The sequence below is a fragment of the Pipistrellus hanaki genome (genome assembly GCF_964339955.1).
Source record: "Pipistrellus hanaki genome assembly, chromosome: 1".
Lineage (NCBI taxonomy): Eukaryota > Metazoa > Chordata > Mammalia > Chiroptera > Vespertilionidae > Pipistrellus > Pipistrellus hanaki.
The window spans coordinates 209481787-209494421 of NC_140503.1; the positions used below are offsets into that span (position 1 = coordinate 209481787).

Here is a 12635-nt window from a genome sequence, read left to right on the forward strand (position 1 = left end):
CCGGTGAGGCCGGCTTCTGCCCTGAGGGCGGGCTGGTGGGCCAGGCTGGGGGCTCAGCTCTGAGCGTGCCCTGGGCTCTTGGTGGTGTATGTTTGTTGTTGGTAACCCTCCCCCGAGGACATTTCCCACTGATTTTAGAGAGAGTGGAAGGGAGGGAAAGACAGACATGGAGCTGAGAGAAACACATCAATTGGTTGCCTCTTGCACGTCCCAGACCAGGGCCCAGGCTGGCCAGGAGGCTGCAACTTCACCAGAATTAAACCCAGGATCCTTTGTTCCACAGGCCAACGCTCTACCCACTGAACCACACTGGCCAGGGCTGGACTCTTGTTTTCATCATGGACCTTCCCCCTCCATGCTGATGTCTCCCGGAGATTAAGGAAGACAAAGATCTCTACTTTCCAACCTGCTTCTTCTAGTTCAGGGTCACAAGCGGCAAGTCCTCCCCACAGCTCAGGGCTCAAGGCTCTGGATCCCACCCAGACAGGACATCCTCCACTGCAGGGGCACCCACAACCACGCCCACACTCACCCCGACTGGGACAACATGGACCTGCCAGTCACCTCACAATGTAATCGGTGCATTTTGTTGAGATGTGGGAACACACACACACACACACACACACACACACACGGAACACGTGTAAATTCCAGAAGTGGTCCTAGCTGGGAAAAGACTTTTTTCTCGTTATAATTAAGGAGGAGGTTATTGGAGGACCAGCTGTACATTTTAAAAATTGATTTCAGAGAGGAAGGGAGACAGAAACATCAATGATGAGAGAGAATCGTGGATCAGTTGCCTCCTGCACGCCCCCCATGGGGATCCAGCCGCCCCCGGGCCTGTGCCCTGTCCGGGAATGGAACCTGACTTCCGGGTTCACAGGTCGGCTCATCCCTGAGCCCGCGGCGGGCCCGCTGTGCGTCCTCCCCGCCGGGGCCGAGGCTGGAGGACCCGCAGGTGGGGTCTATGGACAATTCTTCCCGGAATGGCGTCATTGGTGCTGGGTGCGCGCGCCCCCTGGTGGCCAGCGCCTCCTCAGGCGAGGTTTCCTCATTCATCTCCAGTGACCCGCCTGCCCCGTTACAGCCAAGCGAGCCCGAAGACGCCGCTCTCAGCTCCTCCTGTCTCCCCACCGCCCCTGCCGGGGGCGGGCACCCGCTCGGGGCGGCGGCGGCGGCTCTGCCGGAGGGAACCTCGGAAAGGCCGCACGGTGCTTGGGCACCATCGTGGGCAAAGCTCAGACCCTGGCGAGGAAACAGGCGTGGAGTAGCGGAGACCCGTGGGAGCCGGTCCGGGACGGCGGGGAAAGGAGCGGGGGCGGCGGGGAGCGTGCGGAGGGCCTCCCCGGAGCGGGGCGAGGCACCTCGCGAGGCAGCTCTGGGAGCGCCTTTCCCGGCCGCTCCAGGAGCCGCCGGCGGCAGCTGGGGGTGTGGGTCCGGCTCAGGTCCGCACTTGGGTAGTTTCTGATCCTCCCTCTTCCTCCCATCAGCGGCTACCTCAGGGGCCGCTCAACCCCTGCCCACGTCCGGCCCGATTCTCCGAAACCCCCAATGGGGCCGCTGGGATGAGCCCGCCCGCGTGTGGACAGCCGCGGGCCGGGATTGGCTGGGGGACGGCCGGGCTCAGGGCGGGGGCGGGCCCTGGCCTGGGGTGGGCGTGGCCTACAGGCGGCGGCGAGCGGGGGCGGGCAATGGGCGGGTCCTGGCACTAGGAAGTGGGCGTGACCGAAGGCGGCGATGGGCCGGGTCATGAATGGGCAGGTCCTGGCACTAGGAAGTGGGCGTGGCGGGCGCTCGGCGGGGGCGGGGCTCGCAGAGTAAAGTTCCGGGAGGAGGGCGGCCTGCGGGACCGGCGCGGAAGTGTCCGGAGCCGTGCGCCTCCCCGTCGGGGCCCGCAGACATGTCGTCGGGGGACGCGGGGCCCGGCGGGCGGGAGGGGGCCCCGCGCGCGGCCGCCGCTCTGTGCGGCCTGTACCACGAGGCGGGGCAGCGGCTGAGGCGCCTGCAGGAGCAGCTGGCCGCCCGGGACGCCCTCATCGAGCGCCTCCGCGCCCGCCTGGCCGCGCTGGAGGGCGACGCGGCGCCGTCGCTCGTGGACGCGCTGCTGGAGCAGGTGGCGCGCTTCCGGGAGCAGCTGCGGCGGCGGGAGGGCGACGCCGGCGCCGTGGAGGCCGCGCTGCGCCAGGTGCGCCGCAGGCGGAGCGGGGCGCGGGCGGAGGTCGGTCGGGGCCGAAGGGCGTCTTCGGCCCTGGATGGGGTCACTGGGAGCGGTCGGCGGGCGGTGGCTCCAGGACGCTTTCCTGCCGCACGAGGCGGGCACCGCTGCCTCCCCGGTCGCCGGCTCCGGGCTTACCTCCCCCCTCATCACCTCCCACTGCCACCCCTGCCTCTGTGCCGAGTCTGATCCTTTTGGCTGGTCCTTTATTGTGCTCTTCACACCCACAGATGGAGACCGCGCCGTCTGGCTGGGTAAAGTGCTCACTCAGAGCCCGCTCAGAGCGCGTGCGCGGGAGGCGGTGTAGGTTAGACGGGCACGTGGCCACGGCCTTCACTGCCGCGGAAAGCTGGTAACTGCTGTTTCCCACGAGGCTAGGGAATGCAGAGACCATCAAGACCCACTTCCTGCCCTTCAGATTGCAGGCCACACGTGTATGGAAGTGATCACTCCGTGAAGCAGGTTGTGAAAGGGGTGGAGGAAGGTGCAGTGGGAAGCACCGAATGTAGGATGAGTTTGGAACTAGGCCAACGTAAGTTTCCAACCCAGGACACTGGTACCATAGTGTAAGCTGCTTTTTTCCCTTTAGACAGAATTGATGCACTAATTTCAGGTATGCAACATGATTTGATATTTGTATACAGTATACTGTGAGATGTTCACACTAAATCTAGTTCATTCATTGACCAATTAAAAAAAATTTTTTTTATTGATGTCAGAGAGGAAGGGAGAGGGAGAGAAACATCAATGATGAGAGAGATCAGTGATTGGTTGCCTCCTGCACACTCGCCATTGGGGATTGAGCCCGAAACCCAGGCATGTGCCCTTGACCGGATCAAACCCGGGACCCTTCAGTCCGCGACGCTCTATCCACTGAGCCAGACCAGCTAGGGCTCCTTGGCCAGTCTTCATGTTTAACCATCCTTGCGTTCTAGGAAAATAACCCCACCTCGTCATGGTGTGTAAGCCTTTCCATGTGTTGCTGAGCACTTTGGTGGTATTTGGTATTTTTGGTGGTTTGCTGGTATTTTGGTGAGAATTTTTTGCTCAGCGTTCCTAAGGGGCCTTGGGCTGTAGGTTTGTGTCTTTGTCTTGCTTTGGAATCAGGGTAATACTGGCATCATAAATACAGGAAGTATTCCCTCCTCTTCAGTTTTTTGGGAAAACTTGAGAATTGGTATTCTTAAACGTTTGGTAGAATTCACCTGTGAAGCTATCAGTTCCGGGTCTTTTTTAATTAAAAACTTACTGATTGGTGTTGGAGAACATTGGTTTTGTTGTTCCACGTGTGCATTTACTGGTTGCTTCTCACACGGGCCCTGACACGGGACGGAACCACAACCTTGGCATATTGGGACGGCACTCTAACCACTGAGCCGGCCAGGGCCTTCACTGACATTTGAAGGCTGATTTTTAAGATAAAAATATAAGGTCGGCAAGTCCTCCAGAGTCAACCAAACTCACCCTACATTTGGTGTGTGCTGGCGGTTGTGTGTGTGTGGAGCAGAGCCCAGGCCCTGGTCTATCGCCCAGTCGTAACCAGACAGTGCCAGGCCTGAGGCATGCAGACGGAGTGCCCCCTGGAAGCTCTGTGGACTGCCCCACCCCCACGCCCACCCCTGGCCCAGGATGTGCTGCTCTGTTAGCGGAGCAGTTTGTTTCATCTGGTCAGTGAGGGTGGATGCTTAGAAAGCAGGTCTTGCCGAAAGCGGTTTGGCTCAGTGGATAGTGCGTCAGTCTGAGGACTGAAGGGTCCCAGGTTGAATTCAGGTCAAGGGCATGTACCTTGGTTGCGGGCACATCCCCAGTGGGGGGGTGTACCGGAGGCAGCTGATCGATGTTTCTAGCTTTCTATCTCTCTTTCCTCTCTGTAAAAAATCAATTAAAAAATATATATATTTTAAAAAGAAAACAGGTCTTGCCTAGGTCCTCCAGCCCCTGAGAGGATGTGAGGGAGCTCAGCACATGGAGGCAGTGAGGCGGGGTGGCCAGTACCGCTGCCTCCTACCTGGTCACCCTCGGGCTGCCCTAACCCTGGGGTCACCGCTGGCCCGTCTGTGGAAAGGGAGACACTCGGAGCTGTCTCTGCTGTGTGTGTGTGTGGGTGTGTGTGTGGGTGTGTGTGTGTGGGTGTGTGGAGACGGTGTGGTTGGCGGGATGAGGACTGAGTGCCTAGCTGCTCCTGCTGGCGCTGTGGTACGGGAGGAACGGGAGGGACTTAGGAGTCTGCCACACCTGTGGTTCCGAACACTGCCTTCTGGTCTGTGTTCGCTATAGAAGTCCTTCTGTCGCATGTTGTATGGTCTGTGTAAGCACAGTGTTTTATGGACAAGCAGGCACTGGCACTGAGCAACCGGTGTCAGACGGGCGGAGCGGCAGCTTCTGCCCGGAGTAACGGACATTACCGGCGTGAGGAGGGCAGCTCTGCCTGCTCCGCGCGCTCCGGGTGCACTGCGGAGGGGGGCGGGTGCTGAACCCCAATCCTTAGGCGCCGCAGCTGTGCGGCTTGTGGGCGCTTACCCGGTGTTTGCATGTCAGCGAGGTGGGGCTGTGAACGGAAAAGAACGAGGCGGGCGGAGGAAGGCGAGGGGGGTCGCTGCCGGTCCCCGTGGGTAAAGCAGGTGCTTCAGGTGCTGCGAAGGTTCTGGAAGGAGGAACGCTGCCTCTGCGGAGGGCGGCCGGTGGGGAAGGGAAGGTTTGTTTCCCTCGGGGTGTCTGATGCTTTTAAAGGAGAAGGTTCTAGGTTCCTGGTGTCTGGTGCGCAGCAGGCCACGCCCCGCCCGCCGCTTCCTCCTGACTTCACCTTCCAGGCTGCTCCCCTCCTTCCCCCTCCGGACAGCCCGGCTCTGAACACGGGGAGAGCCCCCGCTAAGGCCGTGCGGAGAGCGAACGGCGGGCGCCAGGGCGCTTTAAACGCCCTTTCCCGGCCCCGTGCGGCCTGGCGCGCCCACAGCGGAGATTCCCTCTCCCCGCGTCCGGTGGGCGGGGCCCTGGGCCTGGGGGTGCGGGGCCTTCCCGCCTCTGCGGCGGTGCCAGCCTTGTTTGCCACTCCGTCTGCCTCCGCCCTCACGGGGTCTGTGCCCACGTCGCCCTCTCCTCACAGGGACACTGTCACTGAGGGCCCCTCCGGTCCAGCATGACGCCCCCAAGGCCACGGTCACCACCCGTGTCTGAGCCAGGCCACGTGCCGTGCGGGCGGGCCTCTCGCTGGCGCAGCCGCGGAGCTGGCGGGAGATGGGGTGTTGGACGCAGTGTCCGTGGCACGTGAGCCGCCGGCCTGGAGCGGACTCCGCGTGTGCCCGCTGCCTGGCGGCGGGGACAGGCGGCTGCTGCCGCCGCTGGGCCTTTCCGAGTGACGGCTTCTGTCTCCGGCAGGAAATCCAGAGGCTGTCGGAGCAGCTGGCGGCGAAGGAGGCGGCGGCGCGGCAGCGGGCGGGCCCGGGCCCGGAGCGCGAGGAGGAGCTGGCGGCGCTGCGGCGGCGGGTGGCGGAGAAGGAGCGGGCGCGGGCGGCCAGCGACACCCTGTGCCGCTCCCTGGCCGACGAGAGCCGCCAGCTGCGCAGGACTCTGGCCGCCACGGCCCACATGTGCCAGCACCTGGCCCGGCGCCTGGAGGCGGGGCAGGGCGCCGCGGGGGAGCAGAGGCCTGAGGTAGGCACCGGGCACCGAGGGGGCAGGCCGGGACCTCCCCGCACACCCCCTCCGCCGCCTCCCTCACCGAGGCAGGGCCGCCCTCAGGGCTTCCTCCCAAAGCGATGGGACAAAAGGAGGAAATAAAAGAAAAACAAAAAAAGGGAAGAAAATCAAATCAACATGGGACACGCAGGAAAGCCGGCAGGATGGGACGGGTGGGCAGTGAGGGAGGCCAGGTGAGGGCTTGTGTCTGAGCTGGCCTCTGGCCTCCGCACGTCCAGGCCAGCATCGTGGCTCCACACCCTCATCAGGGCAGTGAGGGCAGCTGGGAGGGCGGCCTTCCTGGACAGGGCGGCCTGGGCTGTGGCTGCAAGTGGGGCGGCGAGGGGGGCATGAGGGTTCAGCATCGGGAATCTCAGATGGAGCCCCAAGGGCTGGGGGGTATTGGGAGCAGAAGGAGCGATGGGCCGCAGCCTGCTGGGCGGAGGCTGGGCGGCTCCTCGGTGCGCTCAGCCCCACAGGAGACCCTCTGCCTGAGAAGGGCGCAGCGGGTGGGCTCCCCAAAAAGGGAGCCGCAGCGACACGTGTGTCAGAACCAAAGGAAAGGGCCCTGGGGAGGCGTGCTCTCGTCCGCGCTGGAGTCACTGCCTTCCCTGTGGAGACAGGGCGGCCAGGCGTGTGGGCGGCCGGGCGGCGTGGGCGGGGCCTGGGCGGGCCGGCTCCGCAGCCACAGGCAGCATCACTTCCCAGCCCGGGCTCGGGCTGGCTGAGTCACGGGGTTTCCCCAGCGCGGGCAGCACTTCCTGTGGCTCACGGGGGATTCTCCAGAACCTGTCGGCAGGCCCGCGCTGGGCTGTGCTGTCCCAGGCCGGCTCTTGAGGAGCCGGGGGACCCGCCCTAAGATCTCCAGCCAGGTCTGCCCCAGAGGGCTGCTCTGGAATGTGGCTCTGGGTGCGACCCCGAGCCTGCGTGGAACTGACCGAGTGTCTGGAGACCACGGGGTGGAGGGCTTGAAGGGCTTGAAGCGTGCTCCGTGGCCAGGGGCTCAGCCTCCTGCCGTCGGGGGGTGGGCCTGGGCAGGTGAGGGCCGCCCTGCGCACTGTGACCTCAGCCTCGGGGTCTGCTCCTAACCCTCTGCCGCACGTGACTGCACGCCCGGTGACCGGTCTCTCCGTGTCCCTGTGCAGCTGGAACACGCAGGCGGGGACGCCTCTGTCCAGGCTGCGGTGCAGAAGCTCCAGGAGGAGAACCGGCTGCTGAAGCAGAAGCTGACTCACGTGAGTGTCCACTGTGCGTCGGGAAGAGCTCCAGGGAGCGCAGGCCCTGCCCTCGGCTGCCAGCCTTTTCCCTGAAGGACTAGCGGACTCATGCTGTGGTCCCTGTGTCCATGGGGGGGCCGGAGTCACTGTCCGACGGCCCCCGAGGCAGGAAACAGTGTCAGGCGCCGCTTGTGCAGAGCGGAGGCCCCCCGCTGACAGGCGCCTCCGCCCGCCAGCAGCCTCCTGGCTGGTGGGCAGGAGCGCGGCCCTGCCAGCCGCTCACGGCGCCGCCCGCCGGCCCGCAGGTGGAAGACCTCAACGCCAAGTGGCAGCGCTACGACGCCAGCCGGGACGAGTACGTGCAGGAGCTGCGGGCCCAGCTGCGGGGGCTGCAGGCTCCCCAGGCCGAGGCGGAGGCGGAGCTGCTGAGGAAGGAGATCGCCAGGCTCAACGGGCAGCTGGAGGAGAGGCTGGGCGAGTGCACGGGGGCCGCGAGGGAGCTGGCGGCGGCGCGGGAGCGGGCGCAGATGCTGGAGCAGCAGGTAGGACGGGCGGGCGGGCGGGAGGCCTCCGGGGCTGGGGTGATGCTGAGGGCCGCTCTCTCCAGATCCTCGCCTACAAGGACGACTTCACGTCGGAGCGGGCGGACCGGGAGCGGGCGCAGGGCAGGATCCAGGAGCTGGAGGACCAGGTGGCGGCCCTGCGGCGCCAGGCGCGCAGACAGGTGGGTGTGGGGCCGGCCCATGAACTCAGGCCTCTGTCCTTCCCACGGACGCCGAGCCTTGCTGCTCAGAGCCATTGCCCGCTCTGGCAGAGCCGCCGGGCCGGGTGCGGGGTGGAGACAGCCTCCTGGGGAGGAGCTTGGGTGGGTGGGACCGCTGGTGGCCGTGCCCAGGCTGTCTGCCCCGGTGCTCACTGCCCACACCCCGGAGCACACCCGGATCCAGGAGAGGCCTGTGGCCCCTGGCTCTGCTCTCCCTCCTGCCTCTTTGGGAAGCAGGCGAGGCGTGCACGCCCCCGGAGGATGGAAGAGCCCAGCCCGGACGTCCTCTGCCTTTTCTCCAGGGCCCCCCCGAGGCAGGCTCCTGCCGGATCCACACGCCGAGCAGAGCACCCAGGCACGCGGAGACCAAGGCTTCGGAGTGTGTGGTGCCCGGCGGCCAGAGGCCCGTGTCCGCCTCCCGGGGCCCGGCCCCTGTGGAGGGCGGGGGCCCCGGAGCCGGCCGGAGAGGCCAGGGCGACCTGCAGTGCCCACACTGCCTGCAGTGCTTCAGCGACGAGCAGGGCGAGGAGCTCTTCAGGCACGTGGCCGAGTGCTGCCAGTGAGCCCGGGCCGGGCGGCGTGCTCGGCCCGACAGCAGGACCCCGAGGCCCGGGTAGAGGGTGCTCCGGCCCTCAGCTTGGGCCCCTCGGCTTGGAACAGAGGCTGCGCTTTGGGTCCCCACACTGTGAGGCTGGGCCGGAGCCGCAGGAAACACTGCATCTCGAGGGAGTAGGTGGCTGCCCGAGGGAGCCGCCCGTTGATCCCCAGGGTGGAAGGCACCCCGGTCTGTAGAGCGGAGCACTGCGGCTGTGTCCATCGAGGGGCCATCTCGGCCTCGGCGGAACCGGGGAGCACACTGCATAGCTTGGTACCTGTCCGTCCGTGTTGTAGCCACGTACTTTTATAATAAACGCATTTGCTGCAGTGGCTCGGGCCTGGGCGAGGGGCCCAGCAGCAGTCCGGGCAGAGCCAGGCCAGCCGGGGGAGGCGCTCCTGCTTGCCACCTTCTGTTGAGGCAGGGCTGCTCGCTGGGCGGCGCTGGGACAGCGGGCTCCATCCCTGCCCAGGTGGGAGCCCCCGCCGCCCTCGTCTCCCGACGTCGCTCCGGCAGTTCCTCCTGACGCCCTCGCGCTCCCCTGCGGCCTGTCCAGGGCGCTTCTCGTTTCTTTACACGCTGCGCTCGCACCTGCTTTGTCTTCCACTCCTGCCTCCGCCTCCTGCTTTCTGGCCGTTTCCCTGCACACACACAACTGATTCCACACGCGCAGGCGAGCAGGTCGGGGGCCGCTGCAGGCCTGCTCTCCAGCGCTGTGTGCAGTCCCTCCGTGTGGAATGCTGCCCCCAACGCCAGCCCCCGCGGCCTCCCCAGATGCCAATCTGCTTCTCCCATGGGCAGCGCGCTGGGCTCTGTGCTTCCTCCCCACGGGCTGGGCCTGGAACGGGCTCCATATGGAGCCTCAAAAGACCCAAACAGCCCAAGAACTCTTGAGAAACACCGAGCGGGAGGGGCCAGGCTCTGACATCAAACTGGACTGCAAGGCCACGGTCACCAAAGCAGATCAGCACCAGCACCAACATGCGCTGGCCCGGTAAGCCCTCGCTCAGGGCGGTTACTCTGAATAGGAGGCAAGAACATGCGTGGGGTGAGCCAACACCTGATGTCCCGGTTAATAACGCGGATGTTTTAAACAGACGGAGTCCCGCATCTGTTGATACACATGTGATTTGATTTGTATGCTGTTTTGTTCTGACAACAAGCTTCAAAACTTCATGTCAAATTTGCTGAAGGTGTTAACATCATATTTTTATGCTTAAAAATGTTGAATTTCGTGCCAAAAAAGGAGCATTTGCGGGAAGTTTTAATTCATTACTTTATTTTGAAGAAAAGTGCTGCTGAATACTTTGGGGAGCATATGGTGAACATGCTCCATCTCAAGTTCCTTGTGAACGCTGGCTTAAACGCTTTAAAAGTGATGATTTCAATGTGAAAGACAAAGAATATTCAGGTCAACTAAAGAAGTTTGAAGACCAACAATTACAAGCATTATCGGTTGTAGGTGCATGTCAAACTCAAAAACAACTTGCAGAAAGATTCAACATTGCTAGCAAAAGATTTACGATCGTTTACAAGCAATGGGAAAGATCTTAAAGAAGGAAAATGGGTGCCACATCCACTGAACAAAAGACACATGGAAAACCGAAAAGTCATCAGGAAAATGTTGCTTCAATGGCACAAAAGAAAGTCTTTTTTGCACCGAATTGTGACTGGCGATGAAAAGTGGATTTATGTTGAGAATCCCAAATGCACACAATCATTGGTTGATCCAGGTCAACCATCAACATGGACTGCAAGGCCAAATCGCTTCGGAAAGAAGACACTGCTCTGCGTTTGGCGGGATCAGGAAGGTGTGGTGTATTATGATCTTCTAAAACCAGGTGAAACCGTTAATACTGAACGCTACCAACAAAAAAGAATTAATTTGAACCATGCTTTGATTGTGAAACGACCAGAATGGGCCAGAAGATACGGCAAAGTAATTTTGCTTCATGATGACGCACCATCACACACTTCAAAACCAGTTAAAGACACGTTAAAAGATCTTGCCTGGGAAGTATGAACCCACCCGCCGTATTCACCAGACCTTGCTCCTTCAGATGACCTCTTGTTCCGAAGGATGGCACACACACTTTCTGAGCAGCACTTTAACACATATGAAGAAGTAGAACATTGGGTCTCTGAATGATTTGCCTCAAAACAAAAGTTCTATTGGGATGGTATCCACAAATTACCTGAAAAATCGGGGAAATGTGTAGTTAGCGATGGACATTACTTTGAATAAAGCACTTTTGATGTTTCTCTTGAAATTATCCTGTTTTCTTTGATTATAAAATCCAAGTTATTAACTGGTACAATTGGTACATAAAGTAAATGGAAAAACTGTACTGATACAGGCAAAATAATGAAAATTCCTTACACCATATACAGAAATAAGTAGCACCTGAAATCATAAACTTGGAGGGCAGTGATTTTTAACCGGTACACCACAAGAATTTTTAAAACACGCAATACCTGACCTCTTTCCCCTTGGATTGTCAAATAAACAAATGACACAGCCATCACAATAACAGTCGTCTGGTGTGAAGAAACCAAAAATTATACCTATTTTTTTGTCGGGCAAAAAAATACATGTTTTTTTATTTTAGTAATTAGTTTGTGTGCCAGGAGAGGAAAAAGGTTGAATCCCTGACCTATAACCATAGGCACTGAATTTCCTGACATTGCTCTTAGCAATATCTCTTGGCTATGTCTCCTCAGGCAAAGGCAACCAAAAGTACACAAATGGAACTTCAGCAAACCAGAAAGGTTTGCACAGTGAAGGAAACCATCGACAAAAGGAAAAATCCTAACCAATGAGAAGACATTTGCCAATGATACATCCAATGAGGGGTTAGGACCCAAAATTTATAAAGAACTCATACAACTTAATACAAAAACCCTCACACCAATCCAATTAAAAGTGGGCAAAGGAACTGAATAGACACTTCTCCAAAGCTGACACACAGTCGAGAGAGAGAGAGAGAGAGAGATTGAGATAGAGAGAGAGGGAGAGGGGGAGAGAGAGAGAGGGATAAAGGTTCAATGTCACTTTTGATGCAGTTAAAACAAGAACACTGCCAGGATGGCACCATCAATACATCGAAGTACCGGTGAGGATGTGGACAAAAGGGACCCCTCGTGCACTGCTGGTGGGAACGCAGACGGGTGCAGCCACTGTGGAGTTTCCTCAAAAAAAAAAAAAAAAAAAAATGAACGGCCTGGCCAGTGTGGCTCAGTGGTTGTCAACATGGGAACCAGGAGGTCATGGTTTGATTGCCGGTCAGGACACATGCCCAGGTTGCGGGCTTGATCTCCAGTGTGGGGCGTGCAGGAGGCAGCCGATCCATGATTCTCTCATCGTGGATATTTCTCTCTCTCCCTCGCTGAAATCGGTAAAATATATTTTAATTAATTAAAAATGGAATTGCCTTACGACCCAGCAATTCCACTTGTGGGCATTATCTGAAGAAAAAACCCTAATTAAAAGATACACATACCCCATGCTCGAGCCTGGGAGCCATTTCCCTGGAGCTTCATCCACAGAATCCAGACGTGGAAGGAGCCTGGTCCGTCCAGACACGGGGCAGACGTGGGACTGCGATGGGGCCACCTGTGCGCAAAGGATGCCTGAGGCTCTGAGGAACAAAGCCCACCAGCAGAGGGAAACAGACTCAGAACAGGCAGGCGGTGTGGGATGTAAACAAAGTGAATCACCAGCTGAGGAAACACCAACCTCTGCGCCACGGGCTCCTGGCGTGGCATTGCAGGGCGGCTGCACCTCGTGGTCACGTGGCCCCGAACCCAGCCTCGCAGGGCACAGGTGGGGCTGCACCACCAGAGCCGCCTCCAGGCAGGACACTGGCCCCTGCCCCCCCTAGTGGACCCTGCCCCATGCTGCCCCTGCCCCCCGCCCCCTCCCTGGGGACCCTGCCCTGTGCCGCCCCTGCCCCATGCCGCTCTGCTCAGACGCGGGGACCTTGTTTCAAACATGCTTCCAGCCCTGGCCAGCACTCGGCTGGCTGGAGCATCACCCCGTCCGCTCAGCACAGGTTTCCGGTGACGCCCTGTCAGGACACCTCCCTCCAGCCCCTATCGTGGGGGAAGGCAACCAACCCGTCCATGTTCCTGTCGCCCCTTCCCCCGCTCCCTTTAGGAAGCAATGGGAAT

General features: G+C 60.4%; 1 protein-coding gene across 1 annotated transcript; it reads left to right on the forward strand.

Annotated features, from left to right (window-relative positions):
- Positions 1-1819: 1819 nt before the first annotated feature.
- Positions 1820-9575, forward strand: TNIP2 (TNFAIP3 interacting protein 2). Its single transcript, XM_084864542.1, has 6 exons — positions 1820-2185; positions 5591-5866; positions 7036-7125; positions 7413-7649; positions 7715-7831; positions 8173-9575. Exons 1-6 carry the CDS (start codon positions 1901-1903, stop codon positions 8431-8433), a joined length of 1266 nt encoding a protein of 421 aa, XP_084720668.1. The 5' UTR covers positions 1820-1900; the 3' UTR covers positions 8434-9575.
- The last annotated feature ends 3060 nt before the right edge of the window (positions 9576-12635 follow it).